Source organism: Dendrobates tinctorius, unplaced genomic scaffold (genome assembly GCF_039654945.1).
Source record: "Dendrobates tinctorius isolate UK_male_01 unplaced genomic scaffold, ASM3965494v1 ptg000232l, whole genome shotgun sequence".
Taxonomy (NCBI): Eukaryota; Metazoa; Chordata; class Amphibia; order Anura; family Dendrobatidae; genus Dendrobates; species Dendrobates tinctorius.
In genome coordinates, this window is record NW_027361899.1 from 7,161,777 (window position 1) to 7,188,958 (window position 27,182).

At 51.1% G+C, this 27,182-nt stretch overlaps 1 protein-coding gene across 1 annotated transcript in view; it reads right to left on the reverse strand.

The window, feature by feature from the left end:
* KIF6 (kinesin family member 6) overlaps nucleotides 1-27,182 on the reverse strand; it is a 171,604-nt gene that overhangs the window by 56,786 nt on the left and 87,636 nt on the right. Inside the window, exons 14-15 of the mRNA XM_073556291.1 lie at nucleotides 17,107-17,209; nucleotides 15,406-15,461 (exon numbers count right to left, since the gene is read on the reverse strand). Of these exons, the coding sequence (XP_073412392.1) occupies nucleotides 15,406-15,461; nucleotides 17,107-17,209 (159 nt within the window). The remainder of the gene's footprint in view (nucleotides 1-15,405; nucleotides 15,462-17,106; nucleotides 17,210-27,182) is intronic.

Consider the following 27,182-nt stretch of genomic DNA (forward strand, 5'->3'; position numbering starts at 1 on the left):
CGACCTCTGATTGCCAAATTAGCGAGCCAAGGAATTAATGGCAGCGGACGGAAGAATTTCCAGCCATCTTGGAATGATGAGGCCAGAATTCACGGTGTTGGCCCTTTAAAGCCGCTCTGTGTTATTATAGAGTCACCCCAGTGGGTCAGATGGAGACTGGTCGTCCCCCCGGGCCGAGGGCCACAGGGGCCACACAATCACTGCTGCGTGTGATACCAGAGGGCTCGGGGGGAGGACGGACGCAGCAGATCACTGAGAAAGGTGCAGAAAACACCACGTCCGGGCAAATAAGCCCCCAAGCTCCTGCGCTCCCACCACAGACAGCGCCCCCTGCCAAACCATCAGCCTCAGCGCAATCTCTGCCGCCAGAACCCAGACCGGAGTCCTGAACCACTGCAGGGGCGGGAAAGGTACAAAACAGTCACAAAAGGGAAGGCCGTGCAATATCATGTCTCATACTCCAGTCACATCCAAAGCTTCACTCCGACCCTGGAAACAAACTGCAGCTTTATGGCATTCTAAAAAAGTCACCTGCCTTACCAGCAAAGGATTCTGGGAGATACCAGCTCTGAAGCTGAAAAACTGAGCAGAACTCAGGATCAGTAATGTAATGTATGTACATAGTGACTGCACCAGCAGAATAGTGAGTGCAGCTCTGGAGTATAAAACAGGAGGTAACTCAGGATCAGTAATGTATGTACACAGTGACTGCACCAGCAGAATAGTGAGTGCAGCTCTGGAGTATAATACAGGCTGTAACTCAGGATCAGTAATGTATGTACACAGTGACTGCACCAGCAGAATAGTGAGTGCAGCTCTGGAGTATAATACAGGAGGTAACTCAGGATCAGTAATGTAATGTATGTACACAGAGACTGTACCAGCAGAATAGTGAGTGCAGCTCTGGAGTATAATACAGGATGTAACTCAGGATCAGTAATGTAATGTATGTATACATTGACTGCACTAGCAGAATACTGAGTGCAGCTCTGGGGTATAATACAGGATGCAACTCAGGATCAGTAATGTAATGTATGTATACATTGACTGCACCAGCAGAATACTGAGTGGCAGCTCTGGGGTATAATACAGGATGCAACTCAGGATCAGTAATGTAATATATGTACACAGAGACTGCACCAGCAGAATAGTGAGTGCAGCTCTGGAGTATAATACAGGATGTAACTCAGGGTCAGTAATGTAATGTATGTACACAGTGACTGCACCCGCAGAATAGTGAGTGCAGCTCTGAAGTATAATACAGGAGGTAACTCAGAATCAGTAATGTAATGTATGTATACATTGACTGCACCAGAAGAATACTGAGTGCAGCTCTGGGGTATAATACAGGATGTAACTCAGGATCAGTAATGTAATGTATGTACACAGTGACTGCACCAGCAGAATAGTGAGTGCAGCTCTGGAGTATAATACAGGATGTAACTCAGGATCAGTAATGTAATGTATGTACACAGTGACTGTACCAGCAGAATAGTGAGTGCAGCTCTGGGGTATACTACAGGATGTAACTCAGGATCAGTAATGTAATGTATGTACACAGTGACTGCACCAGCAGAATAGTGAGTGCAGCTCTGGGGTATAATACAGGAGGTAACTCAGGATCAGTAATGTAATATATGTACACAGTGACTGCACCACCAGAATAGTGAGTGCAGCTCTGGGGTATAATACAGGAGGTAACTCAGGATCAGTAATGTAATGTATGTACACAGTGACTGCACCAGCAGAATAGTGAGCGCAGCTCTGGGGTATAATGCAGGATGTAACTCAGGATCAGTAATGTAATGTAGGTACACAGTGACTGCACCAGCAGAATAGTGAGTGCAGCTCTGGGGTATAATACAGGAGGTAACTCAGGATCAGTAATGTAATGTATGTACACAGTGACTGCACCAGCAGAATAGTGAGTGCAGCTCTGGAGTATAATACAGGATGCATACTCAGCTCTGCTGTTCTGTGTTTTTTATCTTTTACATTAAGACCTGCATTATTGGATTTGTTTTCAATACTCCACTAACAAAGATTAGCATGATATTCAACCTCCAGGAGGTTCAGGATGAACACTACCACATCACAACAGAGACTGCACCCAGAGTGAATATACTGTATTCCTAACCATCCACTTACAGATGATGGCAGAGCTTCTTGGTTGTGGTTCCCGGGGTGGAGGGAGGACGTCCTGCTTGGTAACCTCCGAACCACCCTCGATCGCTCCCAGGCTCAAATCATCCGTGATTTGACTTTTGGTGCAGCTGTGCACACAGAGAAAACATCACACATCTCTTTCCTAATGTTTCCCAATATCAGGGGTCTCGTATTTTTCTCTGAAATCATCAGACCAAAAAGCGCAGGAATCGTCCCAACAGAAACCGCGTCGGCCCAGACGCTTCACTGTGAAGAGCTACAGAGGGTGCCTCAGAGAACAGAGGCGCGGTGATGGCTCCGCGGGACGCACAACGTTTATGGCCTGTGTCCACACTGCTGACGAGGAAAAGAAAAAAGGAGCGAACGGGAAGCCGGGCATTCCTGAGGAGCGCTCGCCATAACTGGAGGAGCAGCTGTGCAGACCGGAGATATTTAATATTAATCCTATGCAATTTACAGCAAATTGCGGAATTTCACCATCCACAAAGGAGTACGGTCCAGATAAGGGGGAGAGAGGATCTATAACCAACCGCAGACGTAAATCTCTGCTCCTCTGTACATATATGCAGAGGGCACCAGAAATACAAACTAGGACAGAGAATAAGTCACTGCACCATCAAGACTGTCCTCTACATATGAAGAGAAATCCATCCATCCTGTCTGCAGCCACCACTAGGGGGAGCTCCCTGTATACAGAGATACAAGATAAGATCCTGTCTGCAGTCACCACTTGGGGGAGCTCCCTGTATATAGAGATACATGATAAGATCCTGTCTGCAGTCACCACTAGGGGGAGCTCCCTGTATACAGAGATACATGATAAGATTCTGTCTCCAGTCACCACTAGGGGGAGCTCCCTGTATACAGAGATACATGATAAGATCCTGTCTGCAGCCACCACTAGGGGGAGTTCCCTGTATACAGAGATACATGATAAGATCCTGTCTGCAGCCACCACTAGGGGGAGTTCCCTGTACACAGAGATACATGATAAGATCCTGTCTGCAGCCACCAATAGGGGAACTCCCTGTATACAGAGATACAAGATAAGATCCTGTCTGCAGTCACCACTAGGGGGAGCTCCCTGTATACAGAGATACATGATAAGATCCTGTCTGCAGCCACCACTAGGGGGAGTTCCCTGTATACAGAGATACATGATAAGAGTCTGTCTGCAGTCACCACTAGGGGGAGCTCCCTGTATACAGAGATACAAGATAATATCCTGTCTGCAGTCACCACTAGGGGGAGCTCCCTGTATACAGAGATACATGATAAGAGTCTGTCTGCAGTCACCACTAGGGGGAGCTCCCTGTATACAGAGATACATGATAAGAGTCTGTCTGCAGTCACCACAAGGGGGAGCTCCCTGTATACAGAGATACAAGATAATATCCTGTCTGCAGTCACCACTAGGGGGAGCTCCCTGTATACAGAGATACATGATAAGATTCTGTCTGCAGTCACCACTAGGGGGAGCTCCCTGTATACAGAGATACAAGATAATATCCTGTCTGCAGTCACCACTAGGGGGAGCTCCCTGTATACAGAGATACATGATAAGAGTCTGTCTGCAGTTACCACTAGGGGGAGCTCCCTGTATACAGAGATACATGATAAGAGTCTGTCTGCAGTCACCACTAGGGGGAGCTCCCTGTATAAAGAGATACATGATAAGATTCTGTCTGCAGTCAACACTAGGGGGAGCTCCCTGTATACAGAGATACATGATAAGATCCTGTCTGCAGTCAACACTAGGGGGAGCTCCCTGTATACAGAGATACATGATAAGATCCTGTCTGCAGTCAACACTAGGGGGAGCTCCCTGTATACAGAGATACATGATAAGATCCTGTCTGCAGCCACCACTAGGGGGAGTTCCCTGTATACAGAGATACATGATAAGAGTCTGTCTGCAGTCACCACTAGGGGGAGCTCCCTGTATACAGAGATACAAGATAATATCCTGTCTGCAGTCAACACTAGGGGGAGCTCCCTGTATACAGAGATACATGATAAGATCCTGTCTGCAGTCAACACTAGGGGGAGCTCCCTGTATACAGAGATACATGATAAGATCCTGTCTGCAGTCAACACTAGGGGGAGCTCCCTGTATACAGAGATACATGATAAGATCCTGTCTGCAGTCAACACTAGGGGGAGCTCCCTGTATACAGAGATACATGATAAGATCCTGTCTGCAGTCAACACTAGGGGGAGCTCCCTGCAAATGTTTTGATCAGTGAGATGAAGCACAGTCAGGATATTGTAGCAGAATATAAAGCCTCTTGGTTTTGCTGGAAGTCACTGACTCCTTGGGAAACAGATCTTTAATGTATCGGGAATGATTTACAGATAATGTGAGAAGGGAAATATTAAAGCTGCCCTGATGTTATCAGAGATAATGATGGACGTCCTGCGAGGCACATAGCGGGACAGAAGAGTCCATAGGATTGGGGGGGACAGAAGAGCCTGGAGTATGGGGGAGGCAGAAGAATGGGTGTTATCATAGATAAGTCAATACATAGAGGTGATCAGCGCCCCTCCAGCACCACAGGGCGGCGCTGCAGAGCATTCTCCCCCTACATCTGCACTGACTTTGCTTACTCACTGTCTATAAATGATGGTGCCGCACAGACATCAGGGAATGACCTCAGACAAACCCCACGTGTCAGAGTGTGCTGAAGCCCCCTACGAGAGGGGTGGTCCGTCACTACATATAATGAGGACATACCAGGGGTGCACCGTCCCCTGTATCAGAGCACACACAAGGCAGATCTGATGACCGGGACTCTAGGACTGCTGGCTGATTGCCCAACGCTGAGCGATCCCATCTCCAGACGACCGTATTATCAAGTGGAATCAAACACATCAGATCGCACTCGGCCCAGTATTGTTCTATGGGGCGGTGCAGACATCGGCCGGAAGAATCGCTGCACGTCCGAGTCTGATCTGATATTTGTATTGTAGTCGGCCATGGAAGTCAGTGAGTGCGGGGAAAGTGCGGAAGAGCGTGAGCGCAGACTAAGAGCGTGAGCGCAGTCTAAGAGCGTGAGCGCAGACTAAGAGCGTGAGCGCAGACTAAGAGCGTGAGCGCAGACTAAGAGCGTGAGCGCAGTCTAAGAGCGTGAGCGCAGACTAAGAGCGTGAGCGCAGACTAAGAGCGTGAGCGCAGTCTAAGAGCGTGAGCGCAGACTAAGAGCGTGAGCGCAGACTAAGAGCGTGAGCGCAGACTAAGAGCGTGAGCGCAGTCTAAGAGCGTGAGCGCAGACTAAGAGCGTGAGCGCAGTCTAAGAGCGTGAGCGCAGACTAAGAGCGTGAGCGCAGACTAAGAGCGTGAGCGCAGACTAAGAGCGTGAGCGCAGACTAAGAGCGTGAGCGCAGACTAAGAGCGTGAGCGCAGTCTAAGAGCGTGAGCGCAGACTAAGAGCGTGAGCGCAGACTAAGAGCGTGAGCGCAGACTAAGAGCGTGAGCGCAGTCTAAGAGCGTGAGCGCAGACTAAGAGCGTGAGCGCAGACTAAGAGCGTGAGCGCAGACTAAGAGCGTAAGCGCAGTCTAAGAGCGTGAGCGCAGTGTAAGAGCGTGAGCAAAGTGTAAGAGCGTGAGCGCAGTCTAAGAACGTGAGCGCAGACTAAGAGCGTGAGCGCAGACTAAGAGCGTGAGCGCAGACTAAGAGCGTGAGCGCAGACTAAGAGCGTGAGAGCAGTCTAAGAGCGTGAGCGCAGTCTAAGAGCGTGAGCGCAGACTAAGAGCGTGAGCGCAGTCTAAGAGCGTGAGCGCAATCTAAGAGCGTGAGCGCAGACTAAGAGCGTGAGCGCAGTCTAAGAGCGTGAGCGCAGTCTAAGAGCGTGAGCGCAGTCTAAGAGCGTGAGCGCAGACTAAGAGCGTGAGCGCAGACTAAGAGCGTGAGCGCAGACTAAGAGCGTGAGCGCAGTCTAAGAGCGTGAGCGCAATCTAAGAGCGTGAGAAGGCGCAGGCCCGGAGACGGCAGAGGCCTGGAGACGGCGGAGGCCCAGAGACTGTTGAGGTCCAGAGAAGGCGGAGGCCTGGAGACGGTGGAGGCCCAGAGAGAGCGGTGGACCACAGACAGTGGAGGCCCAGAGACTGCAGAGGCCCAGATACGGTGGAGGTCCGGAGAAGGCGCAGGCCCGGAGACGGCGGAGGCCCAGAGACGGCGGAGGCCCAGAGACGGCGGAGGCCCAGAGACGGCGGAGGCCCAGAGACGGTTGAGGCCCAGAGAAGGCGGAGGCCTGGAGACGGTGGAGGCCCAGAGAGAGCGGTGGACCACAGACAGTGGAGGCCCAGAGACGGCAGAGGCCTGGAGACGGAGGAGGCCCAGAGACAGCGGAGGCCAGGAGACGGCGGAGGACTGCAGCCTGCAAGTGAGTGTGATGCACTCCACACCTGACAACACAGAGACTGGGACACCATTTTCCTGTCAAATGCTAGGGTTACAAAGCAGCAGCTCGGCCATTCCACACCGAGGAGAGGATGGAGAACAAAATGTCTTCACCTTCTTCATTCTGTCAGTGCACGAGAAATGGCTGCACTCAGATGTCATCCGAGTGCGGTCCGATGATTTCCACACACTCATCGAGACTTGTGCTCCACGTTACACCGCAGGCTCCTGGTGCACCAGTTGTCAGGTTGTCAGTGGATGAGCGGCTCAGCGACCGCTAATATCCTCTGTCTACACTCACATGACGACGTCTCCTGTTTCCCATTAGCAGACGCTCGCAGCCTCAGACATGGAGCGGACACTGATTATCCCACGTGGCTCCTTGTGGTTTTTCCTTATGCGGCATTTAATGGATAAACTCACCGGATTCTTGTCACTAAGGGGGAGACGTCCCCGGCTCATTATAACATATAATAGTCACATCGCAGAACTGCAAAAGGGGAAAACGGCGGAACCCGAGGAGTGTGTAACAATGGCCGGCCTGCGGCTGTTACCGATGTACGCAGCTCCTGCCGGAGGTCATGGCGGCTCCTGATGGAGGTCACGGTGGCTCCTGAATTAGGTCACGACGGCTGAATACCACACACAGCCTGTGGACAGGAATGGCGCTGTTACAGAAGGCGTCGTGCTCCTCCCCGCTGTGGTGAGGCTATACCCCTGTGAGCCCAGCTGTGGACCGTTCATCCCCTGACCCCCGTGATGAGGCTGCACCCCCGTGTGCCTGACTGCGAACCATTCATCCCCTGACCCCCGTGATGAGGCTGCACCCCCATGGGCCCGGCTGCGGACCATTCATCCCCTGACTGCTGTGATGAGGCTGCACTCCCGTGGGTCCGGCTGCGGACTGTCCATCCCCTGACCGCTGTGATGAGGCTGCACCCCCGTGGGTCCGGCTGCGGACCGTCCATCCCCTGACCGCTGTGATGAGGCTGCACCCCCGTGGGTCCGACTGTGGACCGTCCATCCCCTGACCCCTGTGATGAGGCTGCACCCCCGTGGGTCCGGCTGCGGACCGTCCATCCACTGACTGCTGTGATGGGGCTGCACCCCCCGTGGGTCCGGCTGCGGACTGACCATCCCCTGACCCCTGTGATGAGGCTGCACCCCCGTGGGTCCGGCTGCGGACTGACCATCCCCTGACCCCTGTGATGAGGCTGCACCCCCGTGGGTCCGGCTGCGGACCGTCCATCCCCTGATCCCTGTGATGAGGCTGCACCCCCGTGGGTCCGGCTGTGGACCGTCCATCCCCTGACCCCTGTGATGAGGCTGCACCCCCGTGGGTCCGGCTGCGGACTGACCATCCCCTGACCCCTGTGATGAGGCTGCACCCCCGTGGGTCCGGCTGCGGACTGACCATCCCCTGACCGCTGTGATGAGGCTGCACCCCCGTGGGTCCGGCTGCGGACAGTCCATCCCCTGACCCCTGTGATGAGGCTGCACCCCCGTGGGCCCAGTTATGGACCGTCCATCCCCTGACCCCTGTGATGAGGCTGCACCCCCGTGGGTCCGGCTGCGGACTGACCATCCCGACCGCTGTGATGAGGCTGCACCCCCGTGGGTCCGGCTGTGGACTGTCCATCCCCTGACCCGTGATGAGGATGCACCCCCGAGGGTCCGGCTGCGGACCGTCCATCCCCTGACCCCTGTGATGAGGCTGCACCCCCGTGGGTCCGGCTGCGGACCGTCCATCCCCTGACCCCTGTGATGAGGCTGCACCCCCGTGGGCCCAGTTGTGGACCGTCCATCCCCTGACCCCTGTGATGAGGCTGCACCCCCATGGGTCCGGCTGCGGACTGTCCATCCCCTGACCGCTGTGATGAGGCTGCACCCCTGTGGGTCCGGCTGCGGACCGTCCATCCCCTGACCCCTGTGATGAGGCTGCACCCCCGTGGGCCCAGTTGTGGACCGTCCATCCCCTGACCCCTGTGATGAGGCTGCACCCCCGTGGGTCCGGCTGCGGACTGTCCATCCCCTGACCGCTGTGATGAGGCTGCACCCCCGTGTGCCCGACTGCGGACCGTCCATCCCCTGACCGCTGTGATGAGGCTGCACCCCCGTGGGTCCGGCTGCGGACTGTCCATCCCCTGACCCCTGTGATGAGGCTGCACCCCCGTGGGTGCGGCTGCGGACCGTCCATCCCCTGACCGCTGTGATGAGGCTGCACCCCCGTGGGTGCGGCTGCGGACCGTCCATCCCCTGACCCCTGTGATGAGGCTGCACCCCCGTGGGTCCGGCTGCGGACCGTCCATCCCCTGCCCCCTGTGATGAGGCTGCACCCCCGTGGGCCCAGTTGTGGACCGTCCATCCCGACCCCTGTGATGAGGCTGCACCCACGTGGGTCCGGCTGCGGACCGTCCATCCCCTGACCGCTGTGATGAGGCTGCACCCCCGTGTGCCCGACTGCGGACCGTCCATCCCCTGACCGCTGTGATGAGGCTGCACCCCCGTGGGTCCGGCTGCGGACTGTCCATCCCCTGACCCCTGTGATGAGGCTGCACCCCCGTGGGTCCGGCTGCGGACTGTCCATCCCCTGACCCGTGATGAGGCTGCACCCCCGTGGGTCCGGCTGCAGACTGTCCATCCCCTGACCCCTGTGATGAGGCTGCACCCCCGTGGGTCCAGCTGCGGACCGTCCATCCCCTGACCGCTGTGATGAGGCTGCACCCCCATGGGTCCGGCTGCGGACCGTCCATCCCCTGACCCCTGTGATGAGGCTGCACCCCCGTGAGTCCGGCTGCGGACCGTCCATTCCCTGACCCCTGTGATGAGGCTGCACCCCCGTGGGTCCGGCTGCGGTCCGTCCATCCCGACTGCTGTGATGAGGCTGCACCCCCGTGGGTCCGGCTGCGGACCGTCCATCCCCTGACCCCTGTGATGAGGCTGCACCCCTGTGGGTCCGGCTGCGGACCGTCCATCCCCTGACCCCTGTGATGAGGCTGCACCCCCGTGGGTCCGGCTGCGGACTGTCCATCCCCTGACCCCTGTGATGAGGCTGCACCCCCGTGGGTCCAGCTGCGGACCGTCCATCCCCTGACCCCTGTGATGAGGCTGCACCCCCGTGGGTCCGGCTGCGGACCGTCCATCCCCTGACCCCTGTGATGAGGCTGCACCCCCGTGGGTCCGGCTGTGGACCGTCCATCCCCTGACCCCTGTGATGAGGCTGCACCCCCGTGGGTCCGGCTGTGGACCGTCTATCCCCTGACCGCTGTGATGGGGCTGCACCCCCATGGGTCCGGCTGCGGACCGTCCATCCCCTGACCGCTGTGATGAGGCTGCACCCCCGTGGGTCCGGCTGCGGACCGTCCATCCCCTGACCGCTGTGATGAGGCTGCACCCCCGTGGGTCCGGCTGCGGACCGTCCATCCCCTGACCCCTGTGATGAGGCTGCACCCCCGTGGGTCCGCCTGCGGTCCGTCCATCCCGACTGCTGTGATGAGGCTGCACCCCCGTGGGTCCGGCTGCGGACCGTCCATCCCCTGACCCCTGTGATGAGGCTGCACCCCTGTGGGTCCGGCTGCGGACCGTCCATCCCCTGCCCCCTGTGATGAGGCTGCACCCCCGTGGGCCCAGTTGTGGACCGTCCATCCCCTGACCCCTGTGATGAGGCTGCACCCCCGTGGGTCCAGCTGCGGACCGTCCATCCCCTGACCCCTGTGATGAGGCTGCACCCCCGTGGGTCCGGCTGCGGACCGTCCATCCCCTGACCGCTGTGATGAGGCTGCACCCCCGTGGGTCCGGCTGCGGACTGTCCATCCCCTGACCCCTGTGATGAGGCTGCACCCCCGTGAGTCCGGCTGCGGACTGTCCATCCCCTGACCCGTGATGAGGCTGCACCCCCGTGTGTCCGGCTGCAGACTGTCCATCCCCTGACCCCTGTGATGAGGCTGCACCCCCGTGGGTCCAGCTGCGGACCGTCCATCCCCTGACCGCTGTGATGAGGCTGCACCCCCATGGGTCCGGCTGCGGACCGTCCATCCCCTGACCCCTGTGATGAGGCTGCACCCCCGTGAGTCCGGCTGCGGACCGTCCATCCCCTGACCCCTGTGATGAGGCTGCACCCCCGTGGGTCCAGCTGCGGACCGTCCATCCCCTGACCCCTGTGATGAGGCTGCACCCCCGTGGGTCCGGCTGCGGACCGTCCATCCCCTGACCCCTGTGATGAGGCTGCACCCCCGTGGGTCCGGCTGTGGACCGTCCATCCCCTGACCCCTGTGATGAGGCTGCACCCCCGTGGGTCCGGCTGTGGACCGTCCATCCCCTGACCGCTGTGATGGGGCTGCACCCCCGTGGGTCCAGCTGCGGACCGTCCATCCCCTGACCGCTGTGATGGGGCTGCACCCCCGTGGGTCCGGCTATGGACGTCTATCCCCTGACCCCTGTGATGGGGCTGCACCCCCGTGGGTCCGGCTGCGGACCGTTCATCCCCTGACCGCTGTGATGGGGCTGCACCCCCGTGGGTCCGGCTGTGGACCGTTCATCCCCTGACCCCTGTGATGGGGCTGCACCCCCGTGGGTCCGGCTGCGGACCGTTCATCCCCTGACCCCTGTGATGGGGCTGCACCCCCGTGGGTCCGGCTGCGGACCGTCCATCCCCTGACCGCTGTGATGGGGCTGCACCCCCGTGGGTCCGGCTGTGGACCGTCCATCCCCTGACCGCTGTGATGGGGCTGCACCCCCGTGGGTCCAGCTGCGGACCGTCCATCCCCTGACCGCTGTGATGGGGCTGCACCCCCGTGGGTCCGGCTGCGGACCGTTCATCCCCTGAATGGCAGAAAAAACGTCTGGACTGAATTTACACTGAATCAATCAGCAAAAATGTTAACGAGGAGAAGAATGCGCTGCACATAATGCCGCCACAACCGTCCTGCTGATTTTCCCAGAATAGATACAGAATTCTCTGCTCGTGTGTAAAGACGTCTGACGGCGCTGACACAAACCGCGGTTACAGCGGACGCCGTGAATCACCCGCTCAGATTATGGAGGTATGCCCTGAGGTGAAGCGGACGCTCGCGGGGGTCATGCATAACTCGGGGTCCTGTACAAGAAGAAAGGAGATCACGTTTCCATCAAATCTCTCCCAATACAAGAACCTGCGTAATCCTTAAAGGAGACCTGTCATTTTAGGCCACTGCTGACTCCACAGAGGAGGCCGACGATCACTGTCCGATGAGCCGCTCTATCGCGAGGTCTTACATCTTCACTGCTCAGGATTTTACTGATTTTATGCAAAATCTTACGTGATCACTTGAGAAACAAGGAAGGGTCAGCACGGTGGCTCAGTGGTTAGCACAGCAGCGCTGGGGTCCTGGGTTCAAATCCCACCAAGGACAACATCTGCAAGGAGTTTGTATGTTCTCCCCGTGTTTGCGTGGGTTTCCTCTGGGTTCTCTGGTTTCCTCCCACATTTCAAAGACGTATACTGATAGGGAATGTAGATTGTGAGCCCCATTGGGGACAGTGATGATAATGTGTGCAAACTGTAAAGCGCTGCGGAATATGTTAGGCTATATAACAATAGAGATTATTATTATGGGTTGTCCTGCACTGGTCAGTAGAGGGCGCTGCTCATATGGAGGCCATCAGCCACTTGCTAGATCTTGGGATCTGTCCCATTAATTCGGCTAAGTAGCATGCTCAAGCCTGCTGATGCCAAACATGCATAGACAGGGTCCAGGACTGCTGATGAGAATACGCACCAAAACCCGGACAGTCAAATGCCAGTGTTATTGGCTTATAGTCACCGCCAGGAGGCGCCCAGGAGCTACACACACCACAGTGTGCACGGAGCTCCCTCTAGTGGAGGCTACAGGCATCCACAATATTATCACACAACTACATGCAAACAGGAGATCTGGGCACAGACACTGAGCTCCAAACCCTAAAAAAAAAAAGTCAAACAAATTAATCAGCCGAGAGTTTATAGTTTATAAGGAATAAATGGTGTTCAGGAATAAACATTCACCCCGTGGCTCCAATCCACACGATAAACAAATGAATAAAATCAACAAATGTGACCCTGAAGCCGACAGCTCACACCACAAACAGCAGAGCAAACATGGGCTTATATGGGGACGCAGAGTGAGCCGCTGCCAGACCACTCTGTCACCTCTCTAATCAGACTTCTCTGCCCTCCTCCTCCTCCACACTCCCCTGTCCATCTTCTGCCTCCTCCACACTCCCCTGTCCGTCCTCCTCCTCCACACTCCCTTGTCCCTTCTCCACCTCCTCCAGACTCCTCTGTCTCGCTTCCCCATCACACCCGCTCCATACTTATTTGTCGCTCCTCCTCCTCCAGACCCCTGTCAGTCCTCCTCAACAGTCCTGTTGCTCGTCCTCCTCCAGACTTCTCTGCCCCCCTCCTCCATGCTCCTCTGTCCCGTCATCCTCCTCCAGACTCCTCTGTCCTCCGCCATCCCTCTCCTCCAGACTCCTGTCCTCCTCTGTCGCTCCTCCTCCTCCAGACTCCTGTCGCTCCTCCTCCTCCGGACCCCTCTGTCGCTCATCTTCTTCCACATTCATCTGTCCTCCGTCATCCCCCTCCTGACTCCTATCCTCCTCTGCCCCCCTCCTCAAGACTCCTCTGTCCCTCCTCCAGACTCCTGTCCTCCTCCGTCCCCCTCCTCCGGCTCCTGTGTCCCCTGTCCCCCTCCTCCAGACTCCTCTGTCCCCCACCATCCCCCTCCTCCAGACTCCTGTCCTCCTCCAGGTTCCTGTGTCCCCTGTCCCCCTTCTCCAGACTCATCTGACCCCCGCCATCCCCCTCCTCCAGACTCCTATCCTCCTCTGTCCCCCACCATCCCCCTCCTCCTGACTCCTGTCCTCCTCCAGGTTCCTGTGTCCCCTGTCCCCCTCCTCCTGACTCCTGTCCTCCTCCAGGTTCCGGTGTCCCCTGTCCCCCTTCTCCAGACTCCTCTGACCCCCGCCATCCCCCCTCCTCCAGACTCCTGTCCTCCTCTGTCCCCCTCCTCCAGGATGGACAATGAGGCGGTTACACCGGCCTGTCCGTTCACCGTGGCCTGAGCACTGCTGTGTCCCGGCTGCAGTTCTTCGGGGGAGAAGTTGGCTACTTCCTGCCTCTTTGATGGCACACTGGACTACACTTCCCATCATCCCATGTTTATAAGACTAAAGCCCAGTAACTTAACAGGCAATATATGAAGGTGAGGACTGAGTGGAGGGGAAGGGCTGAGTGGAGGTGAAGGGCGGTTCTACATCTGTGGAGCTTCTGTGTTACCGGATGACGCTGAAATCTGCCCCATGAGAGCCAATATGGCCGCACATATGTGACAGCACTAGGCCCCTCATACCACAAGCCCTTTAATTATGGCTCACATTTATTTCACACTGGTGTCATGAAGCTCCAGACGTAGCACTTAATCCGCGCAATATGGGAAGTGATCCCGGGCCGAGCGCTGCACCCAGGCCCCTGAAGATGGCGCTCCTGGACGGAGATCTGTCACTGCTCAGTCTGCACGCGGTGATCACACAGGGTCCATATATCACGGCGTATCAGACGGGGCGAGCGCCGAGCGGCCATCTCCGAACACAAAGTCTAATTTATTGGGATGTAATTGGATAAACAAGGCTCGCACACAATCGCTGGCACCGGGCGTGGTGACTAATGCACAGGGACGCCAGCTGGCCGCACCAAGGAACATTCTTCCTTTCATCACATGAGAACTCCCAGATTCAGCACAATCGTCTCCATTTTTATATGGAAGGAGGAAAATGTTGCACTTTAAATACGTTTTTTCCCTTTCAGAGCTAAATTAATTAATCCATCTGCACGTCTATAGAAAGAAGGATAACTCCCGGCAGACACCACAAACACAGCCCAGAAGCCAGCCATGAACGCCACAGGACAATGGTCCGTGACATCATGAGAGAGGATCTGCAGGGCCGGTCTCTGTGCTACGTGCATCATCAGAACACCAAAGCCTACGGGGCAACAAGAGCCGCTCATCTCCCTCCCTGGCAGCCGCTCTTCTCCCCTCCCCCCTGGCAGCCGCTCTTCTCCCCTCCCCTCTGGCAGCCGCTCTTCTCCCCTCCCCTCTGGCAGCCGCTCTTCTCCCCTCCCCTCTGGCAGCCGCTCTACTCCCCTCCCCTCTGGCAGCCGCTCTACTCCCCTCCCCTCTGGCAGCCGCTCTACTCCCCTCCCCTCTGGCAGCCGCTCTACTCCCCTCCCCTCTGGCAGCCGCTCTTTTCCCCTCCCCTCTGGCAGCCGCTCTTCTCTCCTCACCTCTGGCAGCCGCTCTTCTCTCCTCCCCTCTGGCAGCCGCTCTTCTCCTTCTCTCTGACAGACGCTCTTCTCCACCCTCTAGCAGCTACTCTTCTCCCCTCCCCTCTGACAGATGGTCTTCTCCACCCTCTGGCAGCCACTCTTCTCCCCTCCGGCAGCCACTCTTCTCCTTCCCTCTGACAGACGCTCTTCTCCACCCTCTGGCAGCTACTCTTCTCCCCTCTCCTCTGACAGATGCTCTTCTCCACTCTCTGGCAGCCCCTGTAGAGACTCTAAGTCTGCACTATCACACAGCGCTGTGGCAATGGACGGACCTCGCCCTTTCCCTATGGAGCAGGTAAGTAATGGCCTCCACATACACCAGGAGGCTCAGGATGATCACATATATAGGTGCTGGAGTAGGCTGCCCCTACAGGAAGTCACCGAGCTTCGCACACGCTGAATGCATCTGCCCCAACCCGCAGAGACACAGTGAATCTCCCCGGTCTGACACTGGTCAGATATCGGGGTACGGCCGTACTGTACCCCCCATGTACTCACTGATGCGCTGCCTCACGTCATTCATGTCTTTTCCCAGAGATTTGGCTTCAGCGAATCTACAAAGAGAGAAGAAGAACGAAGGGTCAGGATGTGCGAGAGCGGGGGGGCCGGGCGGCAGCGAGAATGTCGCCATCTATGCCGGAGCGATGCAAAGACGGACCCTCTGGTTCAGACTGGAAGGTGGGCGCAGCTCAGAGGACCCGCCATGGTCATTAGTGACGTGCGCAGGCATTGTAGAGGGATAACGCTGATGGACTTTATGAACCTTTTTGATGAATTTGGAGGAAGTCAATTTTTTTTTTTTTCTCTTTTTGAGTCTTTTTTTTTTTTTAATTTATTTATTTTATTTAATTATTTAGAGGAAATCGTTATCTAACCCATTCAATAAGATGAATAATCTGTCAAAAAAAAAAGACCAAAACAAGAATATCGCTTCTGTATCAGGCTACGAGAACACGACTGCACAAAACTTTTGTGACGTTTCGAAAAATACCAAAGGATCAAAGATAAAAACAGCAAAAAAAAAAAAAAAACTACGAGAAATGAAAACCAGCGCAGACCTCGCAGTTCACTTAGGAGCCGTCAGACCTTGGAGAAAGTTTCTAATCTTATCGCTCTGCACCAGATCCCCAGACAGCGGCCGCTGCCGCCACGACAAAACCCCCTAAAAGTGGGGTCCGACGTGGCGGTGCGGGCCTGGTATGCGGCCACAGCCAGTCCTCCAGATAATGAGTGTTGAAGTCATGAGTCAGGCTTCGGACCCCCACAGCCTCCCCGGCGCCCCCGGGGCTCATCCTCCTGGGATTCGGCGCAGTGATCATGAGTCAGCAGCTCTGTGGCCCTCTATGGGGAGACACGACCGTCAGTCATCACCGGATCTGCAGCTTCCTCTAATCACTTCCATCCAGCGAGTCCGAGAACGTCCTGACGCAAGGACAGGCGGCCACAGGCAGCAGCACCTCAGCCGGAGGGGAAAACGGGCAGCACAGGGGCAGGAGAGCTGCACACTGCCCAATACTGCAAATGGGGAAAGTGCCATCACTCCAAACACATCCAAAGCTGCATCGACAATGTTTTCCTTGGATGGTGTTTTATATGCAGTCGGACAAACGACCTAACATGAGGCAACTTAGGAAACGAGCAGGAAGGTAACGGCACCGGTAACTGGTGTGGACACAAGAAACCAGACAGTGAGCCGGGAGCACAACATACATCACAGTGCACGGCGCTCCGGCCACAGGACACAGGCAGTACGGCGAGAGCAGCTCTGGATGTGACTAGAGCCTGATGCTCGCCGGCACTCGATATCACGCTGGATCTGCTCTGTTCACACTCGCTTACTAGGTTATAAAAAGGGTCTCAGTAGTTGGACCCTGAAAAATTACCAATGAGAGAACGCTTTGTGCAACTTTCGGGCCCTGCTCCCGTGTGTAATACTGCAGTCATTCTCCCGCTGCGCTTGTTCTGCAGAACACTGCACCAAAAGAGGCATTAGCAATCCCCTACAAGCACTAATAGGAAGGCAAAGGGGGAGCGAGGTCTCATGGAATCAGATCCACTTTGCAAGAACGTTAGAAAAGATGCAGTGTTAGCGCTAAGTGTGAACACAGCCCGAACGCACAGAGGCTGGATAGTAACATGTGCACGTGTCCCCCCCTCCCACGGGCACAGATGGGCCGGACCCCCAGATCCTACACCCACCTCTGCTTCAGCAGCGCCTTGTTGTCTTCGATGCCGATCCTGTCCGGATAATCCCGCTTGAAAATTTCAAAAGCTTCTTGGCGGCCGAGAGACATCTGCTCTCCTGTGGAGGAAAAGAGGATGAAAAGGACGTCCACATGTTACCGCACTCCTGCTCCCATGTACAAGAATACAACTACTATAATACTGCTCCTATGTACCAGAATATAACTAATATAATACTGCTCCTATGTACAAGAATATAACTACTATAATACTGCCCTATGTACAAGAATATAACTACTATAATACTGCTCCTATGTACAAGAATATAACTACTATAATACTGCCTCCTATGTACAAGAATAAAACTACTATAATACTGCCCCTATGTACAAGAATATAACTACTATAATACTGCCCTATGTACAAGAATATAACTACTATAATACTGCTCCTATGTACAACAATATAACTACTATAATACTGCATCCTATGTACAAGAATATAACTACTATAATACTGCCCTATGTACAAGAATATAACTACTATAATACTGCTCCTATGTACAAGAATATAACTACTATAATACTGCCTCATATGTACAAGAATAAAACTACTATAATACTGCCTCCTATGTACAAGAATATAACTACTATAATACTGCCCTATGTACAAGAATATAACTACTATAATACTGCTCCTATGTACAAGAATATAACTACTATAATACTGCCTCCTATGTACAAGAATATAACTACTATAATACTGCCCTATGTACAAGAATATAACTACTATAATACTGCTCCTATGTACAAGAATATAACTACTATAATACTGCCCCTATGTACAAGAATATAACTACTATAATACTGCCCCCTATGTACAAGAATATAACTACTATAATACTGCCCCCTATGTACAAGAATATAACTACTATAATACTGCCCCTATGTACAAGAATATAACTACTATAATACTGCCCCTATGTACAAGAATATAACTACTATAATACTGCCTCCTATGTACAAGAATATAACTACTATAATACTGCCTCTATGTACAAGAATATAACTACTATAATACTGCTCCTACGTACAAGAATATAGCTACTATAATACTGCCACTATGTATAAGAATATAACTACTATAATACTGCCCCCTATGTACAAGAATATAACTACTATAATACTGCTCCTATGTACAAGAATATAACTACTATAATGCTGCTCCTATGTACAAGAATAGAACTACTATAATACTGATCCCTATGTACAAGAATATAACTACTATAACACTGCCCCTATGTACAAGAATATAACTACTATAATACTGCCCCCTATGTACAAGAATATAACTACGATAATACTGCTCTTACGTACAAGAATATAACTACTGTAATACTGCTCCTACGTACAAGAATATAACTACTATAATACTGCCCCCTATGTACAAGAATATAACTACAATAATACTGCTCCTACGTACAAGAATATTACTACTATAATACTGATCCCTATGTACAAGAATATAACTACTATAATACTGCTCCTATGTACAAGAATATAACTACTATAATACTGCTCCTACGTACAAGAATATAACTACTGTAATACTGCTCCTACGTACAAGAATATAACTACTATAATACTGCCCCCTATGTACAAGAATATAACTACTATAATACTGCCCCCTATGTACAAGAATATAACTACTATAATACTACCCCTATGTACAAGAATATAACTACTATAATACTGCCCCTATGTACAAGAATATAACTACTATAATACTGCCCCTATGTACAAGAATATAACTACTATAATACTGCCCCTATGTGCAAGAATATAACTACTATAATACTGCCTCCTATGTTCAAGAATATAACTACTATAATACTGCCCCTATGTGCAAGAATATAACTACTATAATACTGCCTCCTATGTACAAGAATATAACTACTATAATACTGCTCCTATGTAGAAGAATATAACTACTATAATACTGCTCCCTATTTACAAGAATATAACTACTATAATACTGCTCCTATGTACCAGAATATAACTAATATAATACTGATCCTGTGTACAAGAATATAACTGCTATAATACTGCCCCTATGTACAAGAATATAACTACTATAATACTGCCCCTATGTACAAGAATATAACTACTATAATACTGCTCCTACGTACAAGAATATAACTACTGTAATACTGCTCCTACGTACAAGAATATAACTACTATAATACTGCCCCCTATGTACAAGAATATAACTACTATAATACTGCCCCTATGTACAAGAATATACTGTAACTACTATAATACTGATCCCTATGTACAAGAATATAACTACTATAATACTGATCCCTATGTACAAGAATATAACTACTATAACACTGCCCCTATGTACAAGAATATAACTACTATAATACTGCCTCTATGTACAAGAATATAACTACTATAATACTGCCTCTATGTACAAGAATATAACTACTATAATACTGCTCCTACGTACAAGAATATAACTACTGTAATACTGCTCCTACGTACAAGAATATAACTACTATAATACGGCTCCTATGTACAAGAATATAACTACTATAATACTGCCCCTATGTACAAGAATATAACTACTATAATACTGCCCCTAGGTACAAGACTATAACTACTATAATACTGCCCGCTATGTACAAGAATATAACTACTATAATACTGCTCCTATGTACAAGACTATAACTACTATAATACTGCTCCCTATGTACAAGAATATAACTACTATAATACTGCTCCTATGTACAAGAATATAACTACTACAATACTGCCCCTAGGTACAAGACTATAACTACTATAATACTGCCCGCTATGTACAAGAATATAAACTACTATAATACTGCTCCTATGTACAAGACTATAACTACAATACTGCCCGCTATGTACAAGAATATAACTACTATAATACTGCTCCCTATGTACAAGAATATAACTACTATAATACTGCTCCTATGTACAAGAATATAACTACTATAATACTGCCCCTAGGTACAAGAATATAACTACTATAATACTGCCCATATGTACAAGAATATAACTACTATAATACTGCCCTATGTACAAGAATATAACTACTATAATACTGCCTCCTAGCTGTGAGGTTGTGTGTTTGTAGCTCTCCTGATGTCTGGAGCAAGCCCAGGGGGAGGCCACCCTGGGCGGGGTAACTCCCCAAGCAAGGCCAGGCTTCCAGGCCTACACTTGGAAGTAACACTCAAGTTGTGTCTAAGCCGGATGCAAGTCCCAAAGTTGTTTCTGAGGGAAAGAAAGCTCAGAATGGAAGTAGCAGCAGCAGCAGCAAGAAAGGTGAAGCTGTGAAAGTGCAAAAAGTAACGGAACAAGTAAAAGCCATGGCTGTGGGTAAGAAAGTTCCAGTTAAGCAGTCGGCCAGCCAAGGCAAGCAGAGTGAAGGACAACTAGGAGAAATCCAGAAGAAATCTACTGGTGAGAAGCTGAATGGAGGAAAGCAGCCTGCAGCTCAGGAGGTGCCATCACCATCTTCAGGTGTGCAGCTGACTCCCAGCAGACAGAGGAGAACCTCACTGGAGAGACAGACGCTCCAGGAGAACCTGCAGCAGAAGCATGTGGTGGCCAGCATGGCGAGCTCTGGGCGCACAAGGTCGCAGTCAGGTGGCAGCAGTAAAAGTGCTGTGGAGCCTGGAACCACGAAACCAGCGGTGGTGAAAGTTAAGGAGACGTCTGGTTTCAAGCATCCAGGGACATTGCTGAAAGCAGGATCCCAGGAGGAGACGCCATGTGCACCTGAGCTTCAGGTCGTAGAGGAGATCCCAGGACTGGTCAAGAGGCTCGGTGAGTTACAGCAGCACAAAGACTTGCTGCAGAAACAGATAGACATGGGCTATAAGGTAAAGGCTGCTAATCCTGGTGGGGATCACACCTTTTGTGATCAGACTCTGAACATGCTTGGCATACAGCTGGCAAAAGTGGTGAGGGACATGGACTGTGTCCTAGAGAAGATGGGGCCCCTGGCAGAGACTTATAGGAACCAGGGACTGTTTATGTCACACAAGCAGGACTCTGCAGGTTCCAGCTCAGACATTGTCCCAGGTGAGCCCCAGAAGCCGGTGCGGCCAGTGCTGCAGCCTGCAAGTTTCTGCTTCCAAAAGGGTCAAATACTGCAGCTGCAGCAGCCTGCGGCAGATCCCAAGCAGCAGCATGTTATGCAGATTCCAGCAGGTGTACCACAAGTCTCAGAATGCCCAGCACAGCAGCCTCCAGCAGATTCCAAGCAGCAGCATGGACTGCACTTTCCAGCAGAGGGACTACAAGTCCCAGAATGCCAAGCACAACAGTTGGGCAGTGGACATGTGCCGGTCATTACTGATGGTGCCCAGCAGGGCTCTGATGCTGGGGATAACCGCACTGTATCTGGGGGGTCGGGGGCTTGGGGGAGCACAGTATCTTTGGTGGACGCTGCACAGTCTGATAATGACATTGATGCTGATGATAACAATGTGCATGATAATGTCTGTGATTTCCCACCTTTAATTTCAAGCACACAAGGTGTAGCTGCCCCTCCTGCTGCAGACCTTCACCCCGTCAGTCAACCCAATGTGACCCCGCACGGTCCCCCCAGTAATGCCTGGAGTCGTGGTGCTCCGTCCTTTACCTCTGGTACCAATTATACAGGCCAGGCGTTTAAACGGAGAAACGTCGTGCGTTTCCGGCACAGAGGTGCCAAGGAGGATCTGCCAGACAGGAGGTTTGTCGTCAGGGAGCTCTTGTGCCACCAGATGGGGTTTGTGCCAGTCAGCATCCTGGCAGTGATTAATCTTCCAGACAGGCAGGGCTATGATGTCAGCTTTAAGCTCATGTCTGACCTGGACAGATTCTGGTCTAGTTTCCCCAAGTTTAGAGACACGGAGGGCTGGAGTAAGTTCAGCTTTATTCCTATCTCTAAGCCAGATACTGTCACCGTAAATGTCATCTTCTGGAATGAGTCTGTTTCCCCACAGGACATTGTGGTGTGGCTCCGGAGGCATTGTGACCTCACCAAAAGCAGAGACAGTGATGGTATCTGGACGGGAGGGTGGCGGGTTTTGGTGAAACTGCGCCAATGCAATAACATCACGGCCCATTTACCCAACTCCTTCTTTATTGGGAGGGAGAGGGGTGTGTGTTTCTATCTTGGGCAGCCTCGTAAGTGCTTTAAATGTGGCAAGGCAGGTCACCTGGCAAATACCTGTACTGTGGTGAAGTGCAGCCTGTGTGGGGAGGTCGGCCATCTAGCTGCAGACTGCCAGAACATCAGGTGCAACCTCTGTGGGAAGATCGGTCACCCTCACAGGGACTGTCCAGACGCCTGGCACAATATCTGTAAGGACTTTCCTGACGAGGACTTGGTGGCAGGGGCAGAGATTCTGGAGGAGGCAGCTTTACTGTCAGGGGAAATACTGACCAGACCAGAGGTCCACCAGGGGTCTACTCAGCTAACACCAGAGCAGCAGGGTTCAGAGAGAGAACAGGGGAGTATGGAGGTTGTACCTCAGGGGCAGCGGTCACAAGAAGGCATTACTTCAGTGCTACCATCTGTGTCTGAAGAGTATAGCAATAATCAGAAAAGGAAGAAAAAGGACAAGGCCTCCCGTAAACCTGAGGGATACGACACTGGCCAAGGAGCCGGGAAGAAATTCCAGAGTTCTGCAGGTGTAATGGTCGTATCTAACAGGTTTGATGTTCTGTCTGAGTCTAACGGCGATTATGAAGATGACCTTAAGAGAATTGACGCAGAGTGTGATAGGGACATAGAGGATTGTCCTCCGCCAAAGCGGAAGCCCTTACCTGAGGGCACTCAGGAAGAGTCTGAGATGCAGACCGGTGGTGAACAGAATAACTCCGACTCAGATCTGTGACGCTGTCAACCAGATAATGTCCAAACTCAGATAGGGAAAATCATTAGGAGAAATTAGGAAATGTTAAGATAGAGAAGGATGAGTCACTGGGTAGGAACATGATGAGCTCTGTTTGTAAAGTGTTTTTTTTTTTTTTTCTCTCCTCAAACTAGGAGTATGGACTCTAAGTTAATTTGATATGTATAAACTGGATATGTAATGAATGTATGTACAATCCTAGTGAATTCAGTTTTGTATTATTGGAGGAATGTTATTTGTATTTGTTTTGTTCTTACAATAAAAATTGCCCCTATGTACAAGAATATTACTACTATAATACTGCCCCCTATGTACAAGAATATAACTACTATAATACTGCCCCTATGTACAAGAATATAACTACTATAATACTGCCCCCTATGTACAAGAATATAACTACTATAATACTGCCCCCTATGTACAAGAATATAACTACTATAATACTGCCCCTATGTACAAGAATATAACTACTATAATACTGTTCCTATGTACAAGAATATAACTACTATAATACTGCTCCTATGTACAAGAATATAACTACTATAATACTGCCCCTATGTACAAGAATATAACTACTATAATACTGCCCCTATGTACAAGAATATAACTACTATAATACTGCCCCTATGTACAAGAATATAACTACTATAATACTGCTCCTATGTACAAGAATATAACTACTATAATACTGCCCCTATGTACAGGAATATAACTACTATAATACTGCCCCTATGTACAAGAATATAACTAATATAATACTGCTCCTACGTACAAGAATATAACTACTATAATACTGCTCCTATGTACAAGAATATAACTAATATAATACTGCCCTCTATGTACAAGAATATAACTACTATAATACTGCCCCTATGTACAAGAATATAACTACTATAATACTGCTCCTACGTACAAGAATATAACTACTATAATACTGCTCCTATGTACAAGAATATAACTAATATAATACTGCCCTCTATGTACAAGAATATAACTACTATAATACTGCCCCTATGTACAAGAATATAACTACTATAATACTGCTCCTATGTACAAGAATATAACTACTATAATACTGACCCCTATGTACAAGAATATAACTAATATAATACTGCCCTCTATGTACAAGAATATAACTACTATAATACTGCTCCTATGTACAAGAATATAACTACTATAATACTGACCCCTATGTACAAGAATATAACTACTATAATACTGCCCCCTATGTACAAGAATATAACTACTATAATACTGCTCCTATGTACAAGAATATAACTACTATAATACTGCCCCCTATGTACAGGAATATAACTACTATAATACTGCTTCTATGTACAAGAATATAACTACTATAATACTGCCCCCTATGTACAGGAATATAACTACTATAATACTGCTCCTATGTACAAGAATATAACTACTATAATACTGCCCCTATGTACAAGAATATAACTACTATAATACTGCTCCTATGTACAAGAATATAACTACTATAATGTGGATGTGATGATACAGGGTAAGTTCCCTTCCTCAACCCTCACTCTACTAAAATGCTTGTGCATGCCCTCATCATCTCCCGTCTCGACTACTACAACATCCTTTTCTGTGGCCTCCCTGCTAACACCCTCGCACCTCTCCAGTCCATCCTTAACTCTGCCGCCCGACTAATTCATCTCTCTCCTCGCTACTCCTCCGCTTCTCCCCTCTGCAAATCTCTTCACTGGCTTCCATTCCCTCAGCGTATCCAGTTCAAATTACTAATTCTGACCTACAAGGCCATCTACAACCTGTCTCCCCCATATGTCTCTGAACTAATCTCCTGATACCTTCCTTCACGTAATCTCCGGTCCTCTCAAGACCTCCTTCTCTCCTCGACACTTATTCGCTCCTCACCCAACCGCCTCCAAGACTTCTCCCGAATATCCCCCATCCTCTGGAATTCTTTGCCCCAACATGTCTGACTATCAACCACGTTCGGATCCTTCAGACGGAACCTGAAAACCCATCTCTTCAGGAAAGCCTACAGCCTGCAATGATCCTTGCTGCCCCCTCAGCATCACTGGAGCTACCGACTCAACCAACACCGGAACTGCTGTAACCCCCCCCGACCTACTGTCTCCTTCCCCACCATCTTGTAGCATGTAAGCCCAAATGGGCAGGGTCCTCTCTCCCCTCTGTATCAGTCTGTCATTGTTAGTTTGTTTACTGTGATATCTGTACTTTGTATGTAACCCCTTCTCATGGACAGCACCATGGAACCAATAGCGCTATATAAATAAATAATAATAATAATAATAATAATAATAATAAAGTTCTATGTGTCGGTACTTGTTTTCTGGATACTTGCACAGTATTTCCGTATGAGCTGGAGAAAGTGAGCAATGCTGTAATGAGGGGGTAGACACACAGGCACAGGGCACGGTGTCAGCCTGGTATAAGCTTGGCAGAGGCTGGGTGTGATGGATACAAGTCAAAGCCACAGAAGCTTTTACCAGACCCACCCAGCTCAGCCACCACACCTAAACAAATATGAGAGGCGCGCTGCCTGCGGTGCCAGAGATCACACATTCTGCTCACTGTATCTGCGGACAAACAGGATGCACATCACAGACCGCATTACCCCGCGTGCTCTTGGGATGGACGCAGTGGAGGTCACGTGGCACGCGCTCAGCTCGCGTAAAGCCTCAGATGAGTGGGGCGAGGTGCAAGTAAACGGAGAATATGAACAGAATAACACTGAATTCCAAAAATCCCAGAGCCGCCGTCCACAGCTCCACCGATCGGGATCTGCACGACTCAGGAATAGAACGCTGGAGGCACAGTAAAGACTGACACAGACTGAACATAAACAGATATAAAGAAAAACAGATTTCTATTTGCTAAGGATGCCTTCCTTCATGGGGACCAAAAATGTTAGTGAAACATTGAAGACCTCTTGGCCTCCTGTATTGCGGGGGCCCCCAGCATCACCGTGCGGCAGCATCCCGACAATGTCCTGGCATCACATGTAACCACAGCCGTTACGCCATATCCCACAGTAGGACGTGTGCCCAACAGCGAAGCGGAGGACCGGAGGAGGGATGAGCCAAAATATGAAGGGGAAGAGTCTTGAGGAGATCATTTGCATATTCCCAGTGCCTTCTGGGATAAGTGAAGAGTCTCCGCGAGCTCAACGATCACTGGGTTTTGGCCGTTGCAGCTGAAAAGAGGAAATCGGAAAACCAGGGGAAGAGTCTTGAGGAGATCATTTGCATATTCCCAGTGCCTTCTGGGATAAGTGAAGAGTCTCCGCGAGCTCAACGATCACTGGGTTTTGGCCGTTGCAGCTGAAAAGAGGAAATCGGAAAACCAGGGGAAGAGTCTTGAGGAGATCATTTGCATATTCCCAGTGCCTTCTGGGATAAGTGAAGAGTCTCCGCGAGCTCAACGATCACTGGGTTTTGGCCGTTGCAGCTGAAAAGAGGAAATCGGAAAACCAGGGGAAGAGTCTTGAGGAGATCATTTGCATATTCCCAGTGCCTTCTGGGATAAGTGAAGAGTCTCCGCGAGCTCAACGATCACTGGGTTTTGGCCGTTGCAGCTGAAAAGAGGAAATCGGAAAACCAGGGGAAGAGTCTTGAGGAGATCATTTGCATATTCCCAGTGCCTTCTGGGATAAGTGAAGAGTCTCCGCGAGCTCAACGATCACTGGGTTTTGGCCGTTGCAGCTGAAAAGAGGAAATCGGAAAAACCGCGCGCCTATTGGCGCGCGAATTTGGGCTCATCTTTCATCGTTTTTAAGAAATCTCAAGATGGAAGAGGCCAGGAGCCATTTGGTGAGCTGCATTTCTTGCTACATGTTCACAGATTTACCAGTGGAAAAGCCAAACTTCACATGCCACAAATGCAAGCTTGTGTCCCTGTTGGAGGAAAAGTTGCAAAATCTCGAAGAGAGGTTAGCTACGTTGAAGATCATTAAGGAAGGTGAAGAGTTCTTGGACAGAGCAGAATTATCTCTTCATGTTACAGAAAGAGAAGAAATTCGAAGTGCACCTGAAGAAACAGAGGAATGGAGACATGTGACCCAGAGAAGCAGGAGGATCAGGAGGCAGTCAGCACCCATACTGCTCAGAAACCAGTACCAGGCTCTCACGCAGGAAAACAATGAAGA